The sequence below is a fragment of the Prinia subflava genome, chromosome 21 (genome assembly GCF_021018805.1).
Source record: "Prinia subflava isolate CZ2003 ecotype Zambia chromosome 21, Cam_Psub_1.2, whole genome shotgun sequence".
Lineage (NCBI taxonomy): Eukaryota > Metazoa > Chordata > Aves > Passeriformes > Cisticolidae > Prinia > Prinia subflava.
Genome location: NC_086267.1, coordinates 7,417,810 through 7,440,100, shown reverse-complemented (window position 1 = coordinate 7,440,100; position 22,291 = coordinate 7,417,810). Strand labels below are relative to the sequence as shown.

Sequence of the window (22,291 nt, the reverse complement as noted above, 5' to 3'; positions counted from 1 at the left end):
CTCAATCACGTGGTGATTTCACACAGGCAGCACAATCCTCAGAGCAGGGGGCAGGAGCAGGGAGCCCCTTGGTCTCTCCCAGGGCCTGTCCCGAGCAGCCTCACTCTGTCTGGCTCACCAACGCCCACGGAATTGAGCGGGCTCCCCAAGCACGCATTTCTAACAGAGTCCAAGCCTTTCTGAGGATATGTAAGAACTCATTATGCTTGACATGCACAAAACTGCAGTGCAATGCACTACTAAAACAGGATTCTAAAATAAAGGCAACTGCAAAGCAGTCCAAAAACTCATTTTGCAATTTGGACTCAAGCTTGAAGAAAGTATTGCTCATCTACAAGCCTTCTTTTCTTTAGGAATCAAGACATTTTTGGAAACGATGCTTTATTTCCTTTGCTCAAGTAGGCCAAAGCGTGACACAAATGCAAGTTACAAAACCAGATGTGGACACAGAATTCAACTTGCCATAAAGCAAAACTCCCAAGTGATCAGACCCCTTTGTTCTTCCAGGAGTTGGAGGACTGACTTTGTATCTCCTGCAGCAGAGGCCACTCTCCCATCAGTGATACATATGCTGAGAATTAACAGCTGACACTTGATTAATTGATATGTAAATGGCACATGCTGAGCTGAGGCAGGGGATAAGGACAGGACAAAAAAAACAAAAAGGAAAATAAGCTTAAGGCACTTGCCACTCACCTACAGCTATGCTGAGCCACACACAAGTAACAATGGCCACAGGGCTTCTATTTTATAAAAAAATATGCAACCTCAAGTAAATTCAGGATACTTGTGCAAAACAGCACAAATACACTGCAAACTGGACCTGCCTTACCAAATGTGGTAGAGTGGCCAGTTTTGTTTTTAAAATTTTATTCAAGTTCAATTTAAAAGCAAAATAAGTCCTCAAATATTTCCTACAGTTAAGGCCACAGATTTTCAAAAGTAAGAGCAACTTTGTCTTCCACTTTTGGAAACTCAGAAAAAAACCCTGAATCGTTAGGGCTGGGACTCTCCAATTGAGACAAAACCTCAAAGCCTATTCCTTAATCATTAGATTTTTAGTAATTTGCTTGAAACAATCTGAAGCAGGAATAGCAAGCCTTTGTGCTACAGTGAATCACCTGCAAGTACAAACCCCTTCAGAGCAAAACAGACATGAAAGATTTTAACTCGCATTTTGAGCGTGGGGAGAAGGAAAATGAACCTTATTTTCTCCTCAAAGCAACCTTCTTCTTTATTAAATGAGTCTTGAATTCAAGTTTAATCCAAGACCAGAGGCACTAACATGAGGTATCATATTAAGATGAAACAGTTCAATTCTCCCATCTCACAGGAGAATTCAGCCAATACAAAGTAGTGATTCATAAATCTTCCTAAGAATAACTATTTCAAGAACATCTCCCAGACTCATGCCCGAGAAAGCTGAAAACATAAAAGAATTAGCTTTTTGAGTGCACCAGAGTGTTGAAAAATTCTAGTTCCTTTCCACAATCTCAGTATAATACTTAAAACCTATTATATTTAGAGATACAATGGGAATTAGAAAAAGCTTATTTCCAAATAATTGCTTCAGCATTATATATATATTCTGACATAAAATTCCATTCAGGATGGTTTAACTGTCACAGCAATTTCATACCAATAATTATGAACTTAAGCAGAAGAAGAGACATCTACTCAGGGAGTGTGACCCAATAGCTCCTCTTAATTTCTTTATAAAAAAGCGACACATATCTTGTCAGCTGACAACTTTTGGTTTATAGATTATTATTACTATTAAAAATTGAGTTAAGAGTGGAAAATATTGTTCTGAAGAACCAGATCCATTTATATACAGATGGTCAGTTTCCTTATTGCTAAGAAAAAGGTCACAAGAAACATTCAATGCTAGAAACTAAATTCCTCTTTTGATTGTCTACATAGAACACAGGAGGAAGGCAGCACTTGGTAAGTTCCAGACAATATTTTCAGCATTAGAAAAATACTTCAAGACACACACACACACAAAAAACTTGGTAAATTAGCTAGTGGGAAGTTCTCCCCTCCTCCTCCCTCCCTCCAAGTCCTCTAGTCTATGAAAAAAGTTCTTACAATTTCTCAGACTATTCTTCCAATGGATGCTGTTAGCCTGCAAGGGAAGTCGCATGCAAAGTGCCCGGGCCGCAGGGCGGTACCTGGTGCTGGTGCGGGCCTCGAACTCTGCCCGGCCAGAGCAGCGCGGAGCCCCGCGAGGCCGGGCCGGCCGCTGCCGCCGGGCAGACCGGGCCGCTGCCGCCGGGCGGGCCGGGCCGCTGCCGCCGGGCGGGCCGGGCCGCTGCCGCCGGGCGGGCCGGGCCGCTGCCGCTGCCGCCGGGCGGGCCGGGCCGCTCCCGCCGGGCGGGCCGGGCCGCTGCCGCCGGGCGGGCCGGGCCGCTGCCGCTGCCGCCGGGCGGGCCGGGCCGCTGCCGCTGCCGCCGGGCGGGCCGGGCCGCTGCCGCCGGGCGGGCCGGGCCGCTGCCGCCGGGCAGGCTGCCCCGCGGCCCGGGCGGGCCGCCCCGTGCCCGGCCCGGGCCCTGCTCATACTGTGGTTTCTCTGCCCGCTTTCAGGTTGGGCGCTGAGAACTGGCGCCTCATGCGCGGGGGCGTCACGAAGGGGCCGTGGGGGCCGGGCCGCTCCGCCTGCCTCGGGGCGCTGCCCTCGGCGCCGCCGTGCCCGCCGTAGGGCTGCCGGTGCTGGTGCAGGTGCCGCTTCTGCTGGAAGCCCTGCGGCTCCGGCGAGTGCAGCGCCTCGGAGGAGCCCGAGGCCTGGCGCCGCAGCCCCTTCTGCGAGCCGCTGCTGAGGGAGTTGCTCCTCCAGCGCGGCTGCTGCTGCTGCTGCTGCTGCTGCTGCTGCTGGCTGCCGGGCTGCGGCGGCGCGCACAGCTGCTGCCGGTTGATCTGGATATTATCCGCACTCCTCTGCGGGCCGTAAAGATTCCAGAGCTGCTGCGGATCTTTAGAAGCAGCTTTGCTTTCTTTCTCTTTGCCTTCATCTTTGCTCTTATCGTCTTCTTTCGGAATTCTAACCTCGATAACTTCATCCTCGGTGATAATGATGTGGGTTCCTGGGCTCCACGAGTTCCTGTGTTTGGGATTGCTTTTGAAAGGAAACCGGGGTTTGCGATTTTCAGGTGGAATAAAGCGGTGAGGCATGTTCTGTCGACGAAGCTGCTTTGCTATTTCCTGCTGCTGCAGATTTTTAAACCGAATCTGTTCTTGCCTCATCCAGCGTAAACGCCCACGTCTGAAAGCCGGGTCACCTGCCATTAACTGAGACACACGCTCCTCCTTAGCAAGATCATCATTGTCGCTTCTCTTTGCCTCATCCGTGGGCTTCTTATCCACATCTGCTGCACTGGCAGAGTTCGGAGACTTAGCATTAGCTACAGCTGACTGAGCTTTGTCTGGAGACCCTATCAGGGGTAAAACCTTCTCCATTTTCAGCATTTTATTTCTGAGAACTTTGATCTCTTCATCCTTCATGTTGTTCTGCTTCTTCACCTCTTGTAAAATATCTTCCAATTTGTCTATGTGCACCTTTAGGTCATCCACATCAGTTATTCCTTTACCATTGGCCATTACATCTTCAATTTTTTCATCTCCAACTCCCACTGTATCCCAGACATCCCGAGCGACAGCTCGCCACGATTCGCGCTCATTCGGGTCTTTTTTCCCATACATGGCACAAAGCTCTTTCATTTTAACAATGGCCAGAGCCTCAATCTCCTGCCTACTGTGCCTGAAGTCATTGAGTGCTACCTCATAGCATATCTCCTTCACAGCCTGAATCTTTAGGTCTGAGATGGTGACCCATTTGGAGTCTTTACTAAGGCGTCGCCGTTGGGGTATCTGGTACATTTTAATAGGTTCTCGTTTCTTCCCACTGCTGGGGAGGCCACACTTTTTTACAATGGTTTGGAGCTTGCTGGGGGGCAGCTTCTCTCTCAGGGAAGTGATCAGTCTCCAACTCTCCTCACACGATCTCTTGTCCGAATCATCCCCACTATCAGAGTCTGCATCCTTTGGAAAAACAAAAATCAAGAAGTGGCCCCAAAATAACCAAAATTAAAATTGTAAGAAAATGGAAAAGCTAAACAAGAAGTAGCAGGCAAAGAAAACTAAATCAAAAATCAAAATAGGACAAGTGATAAGGAGGTTCCTGAAGACTGAATGTTAGGGCATTAAAATGTATCTTCAAGAGTCACGGACTGTAAAAATTGGAGCTCTTCACTAAATAAAGATTAACGTTACATTTAAGTCTTGTCATCTCAAAAGAGCTATAATCTGAACTCCTCCCTCCCAAACCCTTCCAAAATCTTTAAACAGATCAACTAAAACCAAGTTCCTGGTTTTAAATCTTAAAACCAAGTGTAATCTGCACTTCACACATGCTACGAAGACATGCAAATCCCCGCCACACACATTTGCCTTGGTGACTGCTGTTGCTTCTTTCAGCAAATCCTCCCCAGGAAGGTGAGCACAGCAGCCATCACAGAAGATGCCATGAGCAGCCAGAGTAAGTCAGGTTAACACTGGTTAGTAACGTTGCACGTGTTGCAGGGATGCTCAAGTTTAGAATCCATTTCACTACAATAGCAGCCAGAGAAGTGTTAGACCATAAGAAAAAACGAAACAGAAGCAGCCGAAAGGTTCGATGTTAAAAGGACTGTAAGTGCCACTATGACAGACGAAGACAGTGGTTCATACTCCGAGACTCGCTACAAGCTAGGAGGATATCCAGAATCAGAGTTTCAGAGGTGGGCTGTGGTTTGTTTGATTTTTTTTTTTCCATTTGGCACCTTGTTGCTTAGTTTAAAGAAAAAAACCCAGTCAGATTATCAGTCTTGTCTGTCCGAAGAATGAGTTTCAGCAGAATGCAGAATAATGACTTTCTGGTTTTAACTGTTTTAATATGAATTCTCTATTTGATATCCTTGATTTGTCTTCTTCTCAAACCCTAGAGCCTGGAGCTTCCACACACTTGCTAAGCATTATGCGTTTTGCTTCTTCATTACAGGTTTTCCACCTTTTGCTAAATGATTTTTAATGAGCAGTGCTTCAGGTTTCCATATGCTAGGAATGTCTGTTCAGATAGACTCCCACCACAAGTTAAGGACATCCATCATTGCTTACTGCAACCAGGAATTAAAACCAGACCACTTTTCTTTAAAGGCTTTTTGAGACATCTCTTTAACAAGCAAAGAGTCCTACGTATTACTGTGATCCAAACACCTTCAACACAGCTGTCAGTGTCTAATGCACCTCTAACTCACATCCCTGTTTTCCACAAGGAGATTTAGCACACGTGAGAAACCAGGAACAGTAACAGCCACTTACTCTAAAACCAAAGGAAACCCCGGTCACTGAGCCAGCACCAGAGGCTCCTAGAGTTTAGACTTTGGCTAGATGACAACAAAGAACGGGGAATACAACATAATTTGGGGGGGGGAAATTATGAAAGGGGATAAATGAAACACTGTTCTGCCCTTTGCTAAAGATTCACGTTATTGAGCTCCTTGTGACTTAATGTAGCTTTAAGAATAGTACTAGAGAATCAACTTCTAGTTTAGGTCAAAATATAAGCAAAACACTTTTAGAAACTCTGTGTGTGTATTTTAGCTGACAAAATTTGTGGCCTAAGGAAACAGCATCTACCAAAGTGCACACTGCAGTGGAAACCAAGGGTTCCCTGGAGGAAGCCCCAGTGCAGTTGGGCCACTCAGGGATACGACCAGGAAGAAAAACATGAACTACTCCAACATTAAGTCACAAGTTCCACAGGACTCTGATAGTTACAAAACTACCACAGAACTACTTATGGGTAAAGCATATCTTCATAGCAAAAACTGATGAAGAGACATTGAGTCATTGCCCTGTGTGCACTCAGAGGTTAGTGCCCAACTGGTCTGCGTTAGTACCCAGACCAATTAGTGCAGCTAAAATCCACATTCCAATATCAACTGGCCACTGCAGAGGCAATATGACCACTTTAGCTCTATAATACACACTTTCACATTCAATTTGTAAAATGGAGAACAACTACTTCTACTCCCTAGTAAGACTAGCAAGGCGAAGATATTTTAGTTGGCAATTTTGGGGGACAAGAGCTATTGTTTATTTTTTTGGTACAGCACATCTAACAAATAAACACCCAGACTGGTTGGAAGCTCAGCATAAAATCTAAACAATCTGGTAAACAGAACTAGCTGGCTTCTTACATCTGAGATTATGCTCCAGGTTAGACCAAGAAGAATATTTATATCTCAATACCAGTCTTACACAGCAGTAAGTGAAGAGCCTGATACTGCAGCTGGATATGGCAGCAGTGTAAAGACTCTCAAGGTACACAAGCTGAAATGCACTCCCAGATATCCCACTCACTCCTCAGCTACAGCTGCACGGGTGCACTAATCCTGTCCATCCCTGCACACAGCAACACAGACATCATGAGCAGCTCCAGCCAGCTCTGCTGCCACCTGAAACATTCTCATTGAGCACTGTGACAAGCAGGAGAGAGCTCCCTGACCAAGGGCCTCATTTGATGTGATCCCTTACAGCTAGGACAGGCATCCTCCAGGAGCTGCTGAGGCACGGAGGGTGGCACTCCACCTTTGTCCACTAACTGAAACCAGCAAGAACAAAACAAACTTGAAGAAAGTAGCATCTTTATTACAATATTAACCAATCCACTCTCTAAAGAACTTCCCCTTAATCTGAAGTATTTGTGGAAATAAATTCCCTTCACAACACTTTATAAATGCAGCCTTATTGGAAGCAGCTTCCCAGACAGCCAATTTAAAATCTTTAATTCACACAATAGCTTAGCTTGTGCCTGTCAGCTAAAATTTAGGGGAGGGAATTCCATTACTTGCATCTCATTTGACGCATTGCCAAAAGTTACTCAAACTATTCTTATTTTCACATTTTTATTGTTCTATTCTTTTGCTATCCAAATTTTAACTATAAAATTCCAGAGATGAAACATTACATTAGTCACATTTAAACTTTTTTCCTGAACCAAGGGTTGCTTTGGTCGAAGTCTGCACCCACTCCTCTCCATCCAAGAAATTCGCCCCTTGTGATGAAATAATTAAGAGATGCAGAAGTCTCTAAGTGTGTAATAGGAATTAAAAATAAAAAATTATGTAGCTTCTTCCTGTGGAAGCCACAGTAGTTTGCTCCACTCTGGCTTGGGGAGAAGAGCAAGAGCTTCACAGTGCAAAGTCCGGCACACATTTAACCCACACTTTTCAGTGGTCATACTATAAACTATCTCATACTATAAACATGAATCGTAAGTTTGAAATTTTTGTCAGAATTCTGGCACAACTATATTTGTGCTCTGGCTAAAGACAACCAGCTAAAGCAGAATCAGACTTGGGATTCTTAGGGAAATCTACATTTCATTCCTGGGTTTGGTTTTGTTTTTTAAATTCACAGGGTGCTTGAAGACTGCACCAATTTCTATTTGTAATGCACTTCAGAGGTATTTGTTGTGAGAAGATTGAAGTCCCCTCCTGTATCAGACTTAATTTATCAGACTACCTATTTGAGAGATACATGGAGTGTGGAATTCCCAGTGCTCTGAACAAGTTAACAAACTGCTCCCTGCTCAGAACCCCACCTTGGCTTGTGCACCACCAAGACCCTCACAAGGAACTCCATGCAGGGGAGGGAGTAGGGTTAAAACATGCACAATGCAGCAACATTTTCAGACATCATTCAAAAAATAAACCCAGAGTATCAATGTTCTAGGAATCTCTTTGGCAGCACAAAATTAGTATGTTCTGGTGATTCAAGACAAAAATAAAGGCAAACATCCCAAGGAGTAGCTGTTTAGACTACTGAAAAGGAACTTCAAAAAACACAGAGCATAGAAATGCCCTTCTTTCAGGTTAACTTGCAAGAAATCTGCTCTATCCCAACAAGAATTGATTAAAGCCTCTTTACAGTCAATTACAATCTCTGAATTAACCTGAAGAAGCTCACTCACACTGCTAATATTCACTGTAGACACAGAATTTGAAAGCAAAGGGAGAACTGCATTGTGCAGACAACCCAAGCAGGTTTCCTAAACTTTCAGATAAGCAAGGACAGGAATTACTGTTTGCCAAAGGCATAGTTAATCAGGAGTAAGGACACATACCAGTCTTTGCTGCTCCAACAAGAGATCAGCTTCCTCCTTCTCTTTCTTATATAAGATCTCCATTTCTTGTAATCTGAGGATGAACAGAAGAACAGAAGTAGTCAGAGGTCATTAGTTCCATGTTGGTGTTACTCTACATGCACAGCCCCCTGAATTACAGCTACAAGAGTAGAAGTAATTGTCCTTAAAAGGAACTGTTCTCTGGCTATTCAATACTGCAGAAGTGAAACCCTGCAAGCTGCATTTCAGCCCTTACCAAAAGGTCTGCAGCATTAGTGGCCAGTGCTTACCTGTGATTTTTAAGGGAGCTGGAGCACTGAAACACTACAGTAAAATAAGGAGGAAGCTTTCTCAACTTCCACAAGAGATAGCAGAGATGCTGTGTGGCAGAACCCAGTAATCTACTGCTGACTCTTCCTTGTTTCAGGTCAAAATTTTGAGTTATTTTATTACCTTTTCTCCATCTCTTGCTTCATGTCAATGCCCTGCTTCTCCAGAAGCTCCCTCTGAGCAAATGTCCAGTCAACTGGCTCTGAGGGAGTCTCAGCTGATGGTGTTTTCTCTCTTTCTGCTCGTGCTTGCTCTGGGTGGTTGAACCTGAAGACATGATTCTTGCCCATGATGATACGATTTCCTAGAAACAGGAATAGCAAACTGCAGCTGACAGAAGAACGGTACCAACTTTTGTTTAAAACACTCCAGAAAGGCAACACTGTCCCTAAACAGCACCTAGCACTCCCTATATGTGATGTCAACATCACATACAGAGTCTACAAAAAAATCTATTGTAACATTTCTTACCTGAGCGCAACTGCACAGGCTGCACGACCCTCTTGCCATTCACGTAGGTTTCTGATCGTTCACAAGGCTCCAAAGTAACAATAACTACAAAGAAAACACTGATGAGTGAGACTTTAAGAGAGTCTACAGAGGAACAGAAGTGTGCAAGCCCCAGAGGCCTCTCATTTGCTGCCTATGTTCATACTAAGGCCAAGGCAGTCTATCATCCCTGGATATCATGCTGGAAACTACAGGGTTTTTTTCACGTTGATAGGTAACCAGGGTCAGAATTTAACTGCTATACTGGCTGCAGCCTACAATTCGAAGCTATTATCACTTACACAAATTTTATTTTCTTTCCCTAAGACTAAAAAAAACAACAAGTTAAAACTGATCCTTTTCTTGAGGTCAGAAAACTTCCAAACCCCAGGACTCCCTGACCAGCTACGCAAGTGGCAGAAGGTGACAGAGGCAGCAGGGCCGGGCAGGAGCAGCAGGGCCGGGCAGGAGCAGAGCGTTACCGTCGCCGTTGTTGTTCCTCTCGCTGCGGAAGACGCAGTGCTCCTCCTTGATGTGCGCCCCGCTCAGCACGATGTCCTGCCTCCGCTCGGCGTCCGCCTGCCCCACCCTGCAGGCACAAACACGGGGTCAGCAGCAAACCACACACGGCTCTGCACTGGGCAGTGCCACAGCTCTGCACTGGGCAGTGCCACACACCCCCACAGATCTGCACTGGGCAGTGCCACAGCTCTGCACTGGGCAGTGCCACAGCTCTGCACTGGGAGTACCACACACCCACAGCTCTGCACTGGGAGTACCACACACCCACAGCTCTGCACTGGGCAGTGCCACACACCCACAGCTCTGCACTGGGCAGTGCCACAGCTCTGCACTGGGCAGTGCCACACACCCACAGCTCTGCACTGGGCAGTGCCACAGCTCTGCACTGGGCAGTGCCACACACCCACAGCTCTGCATTGGCAACACGGACCAGAAACAGCCAGGGAAACGTCACAACTACTAAGAGTGCCCTTCGAATTTATGGGGTTGGACCAGTGCTTAATTCTGCACCGCAGAGAACTTGCCTGTTCTGCCATGAACTGGAGAATGGCAGCTTGGCAAAAGAGAAGTTTTCTCTCCCTTGAAACATGTCTCTCAGAGAACTGAAATGTTAAATATCTCTGAGTTTAATGCAATTCCTTCCCTTGTGTGAAATCCTTCTCCTTTCAGAAGGGGATGCAGAAGGGGAAAAAAACCCGACAAGAACTTCCAGTGGTGTGTTTCAGCTGGCAGACAGGGAGTTAATAATCCAATAATCCCAATAATCACCTTCTGCACTTGAACAAAGGAGCACAAATGGCTCAGGAGACTCTTGCTGAATAATTTGATGCCACAAGCACTTTCATCCAGCATCCCGATAGAAAGGCTGTACCCCTGGAGCACGAAGATTTATGCCCATTTAAAACCCAAGTGTTAGAGCAATTCTAGGTACAGACTAGAATTAATTTCCAATCCTAATGTTTATGAACTTGCTCCACTTATTAATTTCCACATTTCTGATGTCAATGAGCTAGGCTCAAAACTTATAATGACTTCTTAAGCCCTAAGCTGTTCTAGCCATTATTCTCTGCTGAATTCCTTTCAGTGGGCTTAATGCACATTAGAGTAGCACCATACGCCAGCCCCTGTTGGTGTACTCTCCTCCATTTGCTCCCCAGGAATATACAAACTAAGCAACCAAACACAACTTGGTGCTCCAAAAATAATAAAAATCATCTCTCTCCTTCCAGCTGTTTTGACAAAAAGTTTTGGAATGAAATCAATTTTGAATTTGAATTCTGGCAATTAAATTTTATCTCATATCTGTGAATGCAGAATCCATTACATGTGCACTGGCACAAATGACAATTTATTTAAATAATAAAGCTAACATTCAGCCATATTCCAGTTGCTATGGTTTTCAATCCTGCACCCATCAAAATCTCTCATGCACTTCCAGTAAGTTTTACTACAAACTGAAAAGGGGATGTCATGCTTTCTTTTACTGCCCAGCTGTAATAACAAATTCTTAAAGCTGAGTGACTGCACATGTTACTTTTAAAACACCAAGTGAACTTAAAAGAAATTGCATTTCTGCACTTTTTTCTACCTCCAGCAATCTCATGCTTCATTTGTACCTGCAACTTCAACAGCTCAAGATACAATTATTATTTAAACTCACAGTGTCTCCAGCATGGGGATTTAAGCAAGCAAAGAAGGCAACTCCAGAGTGTGTCAGCACCAACCCTCACCTTGTAATGCCATCTTTGATGTAGTACAGCAGACATTCAGACATGAGTGGGTCTTCATTAAGGTTTACAAGGTGAGGAGTCTGAAAGAACAAAAAGAAAAAGTTAATAAGAACTGAGGTTCTGCTTTCAGGCTCCCTCCAGCAGCTGTGGGGGTGTGCATTAATCCAGCAGTTTTGCCACGTGTATCGAGATTATTCCATAATGGATTTTTTCAAACATAACTTCCTAAAGTGTTGCAAAGCATCATAAAGTACCAGCAAAATAAAGCTCAGATTGCTTAATATCCAAAATACCAATCCATGGAAGGAAGAAAGGCTTCAGCTGGAGGAGAAAAAGTCCTTATAATGTCTTTGTAAACTTTGATAAGAGAAGTCCAAGAGCAGAAAAGGTTGCTTCCGTGAAATTTTGAAACAGATATGGAATTAACTTTGGCTTTTCTTGGGCTACACAGGTCAGGTGTTTATTTGGCAAAGTCTGCTAACATCAAAACAAAATCTAAAACTACCAGTATTCTCTGATACCAACAGCTAAGAAGCTCTTCATCTAAACCTCTTCTAAATTTAAATCACTACAGTTACTAAACCAACCTTCTTTGGTGAAAAAACCCCATTGGAATCAGCAAACAAGTCACAAGGCCTTGGTGTGAAAATCTAGTCAGTGAGATGGCAGTAAGCATAAGCACAAAAGAAAAGGCAAAATTGGTTAAACATAAGTAAAGCAGAAAGGTGGTAAAAGAGAAATAAAACTGTTAATAAGCCACTTATCCCTTTGTTACCCTCAATGTGAATAAATTCAGGAAAATAAATAAATTGGTTCAGATTCCTTATGAACACTATTTCCATCAACTTATCTTAGATGCAAAAAAAGTTTACTTATGAGAGCTTTTAACAGCACTACATTTACAGAAGCTCAAAAATTACTGGATGTTCACAATGAATTTGTCTTTGAATGAAGGACTCTGCCAGTTGTCCAACGGAAGATTTAATTATAAGGACAGGGAGGGGGAGAAAAAACCACAGCTTTTTCACCCCTAAAAACCCAGGGATGACCCAAAGCTGTCCTAGACACAGTCAACTGCTGTAACACCTCTACAACTTGCACTACTTGAATACTCTGTAAAAACAGAGCTCCACAGGTTGAGAGATGATGCTGGCACCCCCAACTATTCACTCCTCGCACATGAGATACACACTGGTACCTCAGATTTGTAGTCTTCACACAAAACACATTTTCTATCTAAGTTCTCATCTCCCAAATTTTCACAACAGCCACAGTTACTAGAAGGAGAACTAATGGAACTGCAAGGACAGGAAGGAACAGAAGCAGACAGGACTAGTTTGGGAGTTTTACTTCTCCTAATAAATCCTATATAGGTGAAAATAAATACTATTACCAAAGCAACTACTTTATCCAGGTGGCTTTTATACACAAACCTGATCAGCTGAAAATGCACCAAAAGAATCATCAAAAAGAGCTGATGGCCTCTGAGGAAAAATCTAAAAGGAGATGCGGATCCATAACAGAAGGGAAAGAAATGCAAAGAATACTCCATGAGTCAGCGCCTCAGCAAACCTCAGGCACTCCTGGAGCAGCTCCCAAAAGCAAACCTGAGTTCTACCAAATCCAAGCATCACACTTTAACACTATTCTAACTGAAGGATTAAACATTTTAACCAGTTCTGGGGTTCTACATTTCTGTGCAGTGCCTCTGAATAGGTCCCTGCTAAACCCTGAGTCAATTTTATTACACACTTGCACACTAAAATATTACTCATGCTGCTTGTTCAAAGATTTTTAAGATAAAAGAAAGCAGGTTCTTTTCCTTGCACTTCTTCTGTAATTCTGCTTTACCTGCAGAGATATCTTCTTTGCTAACCTAATTATTTTATAGTTACAGCACTGATTTATGTCATTTTCCCACACAGCCCTGCTTCTTTCAAATTTCAGAAAACAGAACTAATGGCAAGTACGGAATGAAACATTCCCCTGCATCTCCTGTGTTCATTAGATCACCCTTCATTTTACCAGGGGGAAGAAGGATTAACAAACAATTCAAGGAAGAGCACGTAAAGAAGCCTTAAATCTCTGGATATCTCAAAGAAGAACAGGTAGAGCACACAAAGGTCACACACACCTACTGCAGAAAATGGCAACAGAATTAAGACATGGCACCTTCTAATTTGCTACTGTATCAAGATACATAAGGAGCTGCAAAACTTCTCCTTGCAGCACAGCATCTTCTGAAGGAAGATCCAAAACAGTCCAACTCCCATCACCCTCCTCTCAGGTCAATTAGCCTTTTGGAAACATCATGCAATAGTTAACAATTTTCTTTACCTTTTTGGGTGAGAAGACTCCCAGTGTTCCTCCATCTTCCCGAATGGCAACTCCCATTTCTGCCAGCAATGCCTCCCTGAGAGAGAAAAAGAAGATATTGACCCCATTTTAGGCTTCTTGGACAAGCACGGTCTAATGAAAGCCAGGTAATTGAATTAGACTTTGAAGCAGCCTACCCAGGACTGTCACCAGCTCAGAGCACACCAGGCCAAGCTGGTAAGCTTTAGTCTGAGAATAGTCTATGGAACAGCAACCTGAACTGTGAGAAACCCAGGAGAGAGCAGGACCTTCCTCCCAGCATCGCCCTGCTGTTCTACACCTACCACAGGGTCAGCAGAACTGTCCCTAACACCATTCTGCTGCTCCATGGCTTTTGAACAGAGTAACTTTCTCCATCTTCCACTTTCCAGAGACCACCCATTCTACAGCACTTCTGATTCCTGACCTTTCCATCCTAATGGCCTCTGTTTTCCTCAGTTTCTCTTCCCATGTTTCATTCAGCTCTGCAATGATCTTCTCAGATTCCTGCATGAAAACACCAAAAGCTGTTTTACAACTGTTCCCAAAGTTCTTCACATAATAGACAAAGCAATTGAACTTTGTGGTCTGTTTAGACCTCAAATTAATTTCACATATAAAAAGCATTCTTAGCACCTTAAAACTCTTTATTTGTTTCCCTTCATTTTTAAAAGGGAAGATAGTCCTGAAGACAAGCTGAGAAGAAAAGATGACTTCATACCTAACCACAGTCAGACTTTATTTTGAACCACCTAAACTCGATTCCCTTTTTTAAAAAATCTGATTTACAGAAGTGATTCAGTAACTGGATTCCAAGGAAATGCAGAGACCGCACTGTTATTGCCATGGCAACGGAGGGTTTCCAGTGGGAAAGGGAAATGCAGTGTGTGTGTTCAGCCCCGTGGCAGTGTCTGATGGACAAACACCAGAATGCTGCAGAGACTCCACACAGCCAGCTCTCCCCACTCCTCCAGCCATGGACATGGGGGGCTTTCACAAAAATCAAGAAATGCTTCACTGTGATGCACTCTGCCGTGGTTCAGCTCCATGCAGCACTGGAACAAGGCTGCCTTTGTCTGGCCCAAACATGCCATTCTGTGCTTCACATTTTAATCTGTGGGGGCTGGGCCAAGACAACACTGGCAGGATTATTCTTCCTCCTTTTTTTCAACTTTGGGGTAATTTGGTTTTCTGACAACTGAGTGCATTTGCAAGTCAGACTTGGCTCACTCTAGTGCTGACCAGGCCTCTAGGTCTACACTTATGATCAAATTTTCCATAACTACAACTGCATCAGAGGACCCATAAATAAGAATGAAGAATTTAATTTATAATTTAATTGTAGCTTGAGGCTACAACTAAACCTAGATAATCCTAACAAGAAAGGCTGTGCATGGACCCAGTTTCTAACCCACTGCAGTTAAGTGCCCTCTTTAAGGTGCAAGTGGGTTTCAGACAATTTCTACAGACACAAGAGATATTTATGAAAGGAAGTTCTCTCAGATTCATGATTCTTCAGCCTCCTTAATACCCACCTTCAAACGTTCAATGGCCTCTTCTCCTCCAGGTGTTGACATGATTCTTTCCTGTATACTGGACACAGATGTTAAGCCCACCTGACTACTGAGAGAGCAGGAGGATGGAGATGCAGTGAGGGACCCCATGGAGGCTGTGGAAAAATTGCCAGGACGTTGATTCTCGGAGGCTAGCAAGTATCTATGCTTATTGTTCTGAAAATCTTTCAGATCTGAGAGAGAGACACACAGAGGGAAGGCAGGAAGATGGGAAAAAGGAAAACAGGAAGGGGGAAGGAAGAGGAAAAAGGGAAGGAAGGAAGAAAGAAGGAAGGAAATACCAGTGTAAGAGGAAAGCATCTTAAGCAGCAAGAAGGCAAGTTTTGTAATTTTTAGATGGCAGTTCTGAAACAAATCTTTTAATACTAGCAGTCATAACATAGTACCTCAGATCAGACCCTGAGGTTCACTAGGAAAGACTGCATCATAAGCCTTTCAAAACAAAAAAGCTTGAAAAAATAAATTACACATTGGCAGAAAGCAACCATCCTACTCCTCACTGAACACTAAGCTGAGCACCCTGAAGCTCAGAGCAGGACCAGATTGAGATCCTCATGAAATTAGTGACACTTTGGGCTGAAGTCTGAGACACCAACCCTCTTAAGCTCAGGAAAACATTCTCTTCCAGAGTCCTTTACTGTGAAATGATGATTAAATAAATCTTTATGACAGCAGTGGTTCTGCTGCTAAAGCACCCAGACCACACGACAAAGAATTTCCTCTCCTTAAATACACACCAGAGAGGATGTGAATCACCTGTCAGTGCACGACAGGGACAAGAGAACATAAGTTCACAGTAGCATCATTATGCTGCTTCTTGACCTTCCTTATCTCAATAAAAATGGAAATCTAACATATCTGCTCAGCAAAATATCTGATAAAGGTCTCACACTTCAGAAGGTGCTTCAAAGCTTTTTGGCTGTTAGTTTAAATAAGAAAGGCCTTTTAAGAACCCCCAAAATTTAACAAGGTAGCTTTTGTAGCCTGAAAACCTGCAGGCCTGAAAATGCTGCCTTGAAAGCCAGAGAATAAGAAAAGCTGCCTGAATGATCTAAGAACAAATATACAAGGGAAATTTATATTAATTTAACTTGGCTTCTTGGATATGTATGTAAACCATATCCTCAGAATAATCACACACGAAAAGAAAAAATCTTCTAACATGAAAAGATCAGGTAACTGAATAGCTCAGTTTTAATAACTTAATATTTTAAAATCTAATTTCAAAGACAAGTCCTTTAAAATAAGTCACTTCAGGAAAGAAACAGGCCAAATCAGACCCTGCAAGTTATAAACAGGGGCATCACACTTATAAAAGCAAGATGCTCACCCAGACATGGCATAAATTTCCCTGTCCTCCTACACCTCCTCTGCTGTTCCCTGAACAATCCTGCCATTGTCAGCCTTATGCCCTCGCTCACTCCACGCTCAACCTGCTGTTTCAGTTTGAAAACCACCATCTGCAAATCCAGGAGGCAGGGCTGGGAGTTCCACAGAAGAAAAGCAGGTTAAGGGAAGGGAATGCCGCCAGGATGAGGAAAGCAGGCATGACAGAGCAAGGATGGAGTCTCAAAAGGCCATGCACTCCTGAAGAGAGAGGAAGTGGCACTTGCAATAGCGGCTGTGACCGCAGAGAACCAGAACCCTCAGGACATGCACGCTGCTCCTGCAGCCGCAGCTCCCACACCAGGACATGGGCACACGCTGCAAGCAGCACCAGAACGTCAGACAGGCCAGCATGAGTCTTTACACCACCAGTAGCTTCAGTATTAGGAAATTTCAGACAGATCTCTTTCAGCTGATATTGAGTGAGGGTCAGAAAGACTGACTGAAAGAGTTTAAAAGTCTACCAACCTGGAATTTACAGTTTCCCTTGTTTACATGTTTCCCTTGCAATGGACTACATTCTTAGAAGTAGCTTACTGCATCCCTTCTTAGAAGCAAACACTAAAAGAAATAAAATGCTCTTTGCTAACTGGTTTTAGCCCTGTTAAGTTAATCTACTGCAACCAAGTATATTTAACCTCAAAAAAAGAGACCTTCATCAGTGAAAGATGTCTGGCTTCTTTCTTTTTTTTTTTAAAGGACTATATAAAATACACTGCAGTGTCCAGGGGGAACTGGTAATACTTCATCTTGAGTTCATCAACTGAAACACTTAAAACAAATACTGTGAAGTTGAAGAGAGCTGCTAAAATGCCAGGAAGCTACGTGAGCAGGAACTGAGTAACTGGGAAAAGATTTGAAAGAAAGATTTTCTGGTTCAAATCTAAACCATAAGCTGTCATGTAAACACACTGGAGAACTACCACTCTCCCTTCTGTATTCTGCCAGAAAGGAATAATGAACTTTATGTGTTATGTTGCACTTTAAACTTTGCACCTTTTTTTGATTGTGGACTCAATCTAAGACGTGCTGGTGAGGCTGCTTTTCATGGACCTGCACTGCACTCCAGTGAGTGTTCTGTCTGGGATTTCCCTGTGAGAAATGCTGGCATGCAAAGCTCTGTTAAAAGCTGACCCAGAGAAGGCAGGTTAAAAGGAGAACCACACAATACACACATTTGATTCCACTTCCAGAGTATTCATCTCCCATTGGATCAACTGAAAGGAAGCAGGAGGGAAAATACAAGAAGGATCAAAACTGAAGGTTCACTAGTGACATAGGAAGGGAAGAGAATACTACTTGATGTTTAAAGAAACAAAGCACAGTTTTCAGTAACAGTTTTTTCAGTTTGGATTTAGAACCAAAACCCACAGACTGTAACAAGCATGAAAACATTTGTATTTCATTGTCTTCTGGCCCCATTCTCTTGAAAAGAAGCAAAGAGGTAAATACATGTTACATGTCTTCAGTAGTCTGTGACTAAGTCAGGACTTCTGCTTCACTGACAAAAAGGTCTGAAAAATCAGAAACTGGTGCAACATTCCTACTTTTTAAAGTCAACAAAGCTTTTAATCCACTGGAATACATTCTGTGCTTTTATGGGCATTTCCTTCACTAGGAATTAAATCACTGTTCATATTACAGAAGAATGGAGTAGCTAAAATTTCAGTTAATTTTTCTTGTTTGGAATGAGGAAAAGAAAATTGGGCACAACTGTTTTCTAGTGCTTTAAGAGGTTGCTGGCAAAGCAAATCAGTACAACACTGCTCTGCCAATCTAACTCAGAATCTCCCAAAAGGATTCATTAGTTATTCACAAGCAGCTGGTGCATAGTTATTTCAAGATGATAAATGATTTGTCACTCAGGGCACTGTCTAACATTAGCCATTGTTTTGTGAGCGAGGAAGGCACTGAAGCCATGTATCAACCAACAACCTTAACCCTCCAAGGAGGAAGGAAAGATTTTTTCCTTTTTTCCTCAGTATGAAACTGAGTTTCTGTATCTCAGCTCTTTTACTGGCAGCCACACAAAAAGCCCTCCATAACTCAGCAGAGCAACTCCTGAATGTGTAAGTTCTGTTACACAAAAGCATTGCTACAATAATAGGAAATTCAAACTCCGTATTTTTCCCTGAGAGTTTGAAGGTGGCTTGTCAACTCCATGCACAAACCTAAGATGATCATTCAAAGACAGAAGGGGCTGCCATTTCAAAACTTAAATATCAGCACCTATATTTAAAATCCATTTTTAAACCCCTTTCTCTCACAGGCTCAGGCCTCCCTCCTCTGCTCAAGGCCAAGCCCAGGATGGTGAGGTGTGTTTAATCCACTTACTGTCAATAATATCTCCCAGCCCCTGAGCACGCAGGAGATCCTTGAGCCTTGTCACCTCCTCCTTGAGCTCCCGCACCAGCTTGGCGTTGGGATCCTCATTGATAACAGCATTGCATTTAATCTGCTTTGCACGATCAGCGTACCTGGAACCACACAACGGAGCCTCACCACAAACACAGAACTGCCTAGATACAACTTATATGCAACACAGAGACATTTAGCTTGCAGTGTTATGTCAGAAAAGGAGGCAATAAATCCCTGCTTCCTCTGTAGGGTAATTGAGTTCTTGCCAGTAGAGTCCTCTTCCCCACAGATAAGATCAACTTCTAATAAACCAAAGGTTTAAAGGACAAAGTATGGCCTTTAGAGCAAACAGAGGAAGAGAAAGTACCTTAAAGTGCTCAAAGTTTCATCATAGTTGATATCTGCTGGACTGAGAGCAGCAACCATTGCAGTTCTGGAGTTACCACCTATAGTGAACAGGCAAGAGTTTAAATGAAACTACAGTGCACACTCCAGGCACTACCTACCTACCAAATATCAGTGTTTTCAATAAAATACTGAATTCAAATAAATTCTACAGTACTAAGAAACATACAAAAACCACAGGAAGGAGTTACAGCATTAGCACAAGGTGGACCTATGAGGACTCAGATTTGGCTACTAAAGATATTTAACCTCATACTCAATAAAGATTTAAGTGAGTTAAAAGCAGTCGGGAAATTCAGTGAGACCTTCTTTCCATATTGGCACAGACAATTCAGCCATACCTAGATTTTCTCGAAGAAGCCACGTCAGTACAGAATCCCTGTAGGGTATAAAGTCTGTCTTCTTCTTCTTTTTGCTCTGCAAAGAAACAATACAACATGAAAAATAGGAAGGGTTTTCTGTGGAAGAACATCTCCCTGACATTTAAATTCTGTGTTCTAACACAATTCCAAGCAGCAAACCTTATACTAGGCAAAGAAACCAACATCTATTCCCACTCAGACCATCATACCTTGCTGGTGCAGTTATCCTAAGTTGAAAGCATTAAAGAAAAAGGAAGAAGAAGAAGGATGAGGTTCTTAACAGAGATTTATACATAGTTTCCATGTCAGACAGTACTTCCTTTTCTTGAGAAGCCAAATTAATGAGAATTGCTTCAACTGAAAAAAAAAATCACCTAAAAAACACTTAAACATATTCAACCTGTCCAAGGTGCTGACTTTTAAAAGGAACAACAATCATTTATTAGTTTGTTTTGTCTTTTTTTAATAGTAACTGAGTATAAAAATAAAAGACAAAGCACTTTTCTAAACCCACAACATTTTGCTTGGATCAGTATATGCTCACTTAAGACATTATTAAGTCTTGCCATTGCAAAGAAAGCCAGCAAATCAAATTATTGTACTGGTGTTTCTATCAATTTTAAAAAACATAGCTGCAGTTAAGTTTTCTAAAATTATTCTTTCAAATAAAAATAAAATTACTGCACTGGAGGTCTAAAAACTTGCTATGTGAACAGGTCTTCTACATAAACACAGGCTTCTTTTGCAAGGCTTCTTCACAGTTAAACAAAGCAATGCTTCCATCTGTTGACAGCCTGTGTGACACCCACAGAATAGTATCAAGTTTATTCATCTATCAAAATACACACAGCTAATAGGGCTGAGAATGCAAGGCCAAGAACAGCAAATGATTCTGCTGTACCCCACGGATTTTACTGTTTCCATTTGACCAGCTATGCAAAGGTTGTTGTAGGCAAGGAAATGCTCCACTTACCACTTCAGCCAATGCTGAAATAACTTTGCCCAGAGTTGTGAGAGACTTGTTTATATTTGCTCCTTCCTGAGAAAACAGAAACCAGTATTATATGGTAATTAAACCTGTTCAGCCATGAAGTCTTCAGGTTTGCACCTGTTTTCCCCACACTGATAACTGATTTGTCCAGCCAGGACTCCCCGTGATGCTCGTGCCGTCCCCAGCAGCCCCGCACCTTTAACCGCGTTCCTTTGGCACCCGTGGAGTCGGCTCGCTCGCTGCCTGCCAGGTCCACAAGGCTGATCTTGCTGACCTGAAGAGAGAAAGCACAGCAGCAGGAGAGTTACTTCTTGGGAATTAGAGCAAGGCCAGAACCACAGAGTCAGTGCAGGGAAGGTCAGTGAAAAACAGTCCGAAGGCCACTCATCTGTAACACACCTTCTCCGTGGAAAGGTCAGTTTCTGTGTCATGTTTCTTCTGAGTAAAGACAATTGTAAACACAGCGTGAGAGCGGCTGCTGGTTTCATTCATGTTAGTGGCTGCCACAGTCCTAAAATGTGAACAGATATGAGCATGTTTAAAAAAGGACATTTACCTGCACGGCTGAACGCTGTTGCAGAGGAATGAGAGCAAGAGGCAGCACAGGTAACGGGCGGTCCCAGCCACCCCCAATATCATTGTCAAACCCTCTGACTTTTCACTCCTGAATTACTCCCATCTTCATCACAATTAGAGCTTTCCCAATCTCTGTACTCAGTAGCCCAAGGAACACCTGAGCAGCATTTACATGAGTCTTTCTCACACACTGTTAAATGGAGCAAACAGCTGACAGGGAAACAACCAATAATAAACCAGAAACTTGTGCTGGAATGCCAACTTTAGTCCTGATCACCTGAATTAAGGAAAGAGGAGACTATTCACACAGGTTTTTATACTAGGATAGGGACAGAGTACACAGCAAAGGCAGAAGTCAATGCCAGTATAATTCTTTAGACTTCATCTCAAGCCATTACAATCTTCAAATGTCTACACAGTGATTTGCAGCACTAGTTCAGCACACAAAGCAATTTCAGCTTTTAACAGCATTGATCAGTGCATGTTTCAATAATACTCCTCACTTACAAGAGGTTTTTTTAAAGTGCTAACGCATAACAGTTATAAAAATATGTAACACACTCCTATGACTAACCTGGCTTTGTTCCCAGCATCCATGAGGTCTGCAATGTCTGTGTAAGATGTGACTGCTAACTTGGACAGATCTTCCACATAGGGTCCAAGGAGAGGATGTTCTCGCACCCGCAAATTGCCTTTGTTCTTCGGGTTCAACAAGTCTCTGACTCTCTCACAGTAAATCTCCATGTAACTCACCTGAAAACAGGAATTTTCACAGACAATTCAGTATTTCTGAAGGTCTCCTCCACAGTATTTTGGAGTGTCAGTGGTAAAAATTCCCCCAGCCCACCACAGGAAAGCAGCAGGTGGATGGCTCTGGTCATTTAACAGCTTAAACACTGGCACAGGCAAGAGTCAAAAGTTTCCTGCATCTCATCTCTAACACAAGCTGCTTGCCTTGCATCCATGTATAGATCCTTCAACCATTTCAAAAACACTGGTGTGAAATGAAAAATTATACAATAACCCAGCACCTAAGCTCAGTTTGATGT

General features: G+C 43.0%; 1 protein-coding gene across 6 annotated transcripts in view; it reads right to left on the bottom strand.

Annotated features, from left to right (window-relative positions):
- Positions 1-22,291, bottom strand: part of KIF1B (kinesin family member 1B) — a 77,082-nt gene that overhangs the window by 34,618 nt on the left and 20,173 nt on the right. For 2 of the 6 annotated variants that reach the window (XM_063417100.1, XM_063417102.1), the window contains exons 6-21: positions 21,817-21,995; positions 21,066-21,177; positions 20,863-20,940; positions 20,649-20,714; positions 19,655-19,730; positions 19,276-19,354; positions 18,885-19,027; positions 17,726-17,767; positions 15,126-15,259; positions 14,018-14,097; positions 13,573-13,648; positions 11,236-11,315; positions 9,466-9,572; positions 8,966-9,049; positions 8,618-8,798; positions 8,165-8,237 (exon numbers count right to left, since the gene is read on the bottom strand). In XM_063417100.1, coding sequence (XP_063273170.1) covers positions 8,165-8,237; positions 8,618-8,798; positions 8,966-9,049; positions 9,466-9,572; positions 11,236-11,315; positions 13,573-13,648; positions 14,018-14,097; positions 15,126-15,259; positions 17,726-17,767; positions 18,885-19,027; positions 19,276-19,354; positions 19,655-19,730; positions 20,649-20,714; positions 20,863-20,940; positions 21,066-21,177; positions 21,817-21,995 — 1,590 coding nt within the window. Of the gene's footprint in view, positions 1-2,469; positions 4,039-8,164; positions 8,238-8,617; positions 8,799-8,965; positions 9,050-9,465; positions 9,573-11,235; positions 11,316-13,572; positions 13,649-14,017; positions 14,098-15,125; positions 15,260-17,725; positions 17,768-18,884; positions 19,028-19,275; positions 19,355-19,654; positions 19,731-20,648; positions 20,715-20,862; positions 20,941-21,065; positions 21,178-21,816; positions 21,996-22,291 lie in introns of those variants that run through there. The other 4 variants (XM_063417101.1, XM_063417103.1, XM_063417104.1 and 1 more) reach the window with 3 other exon arrangements.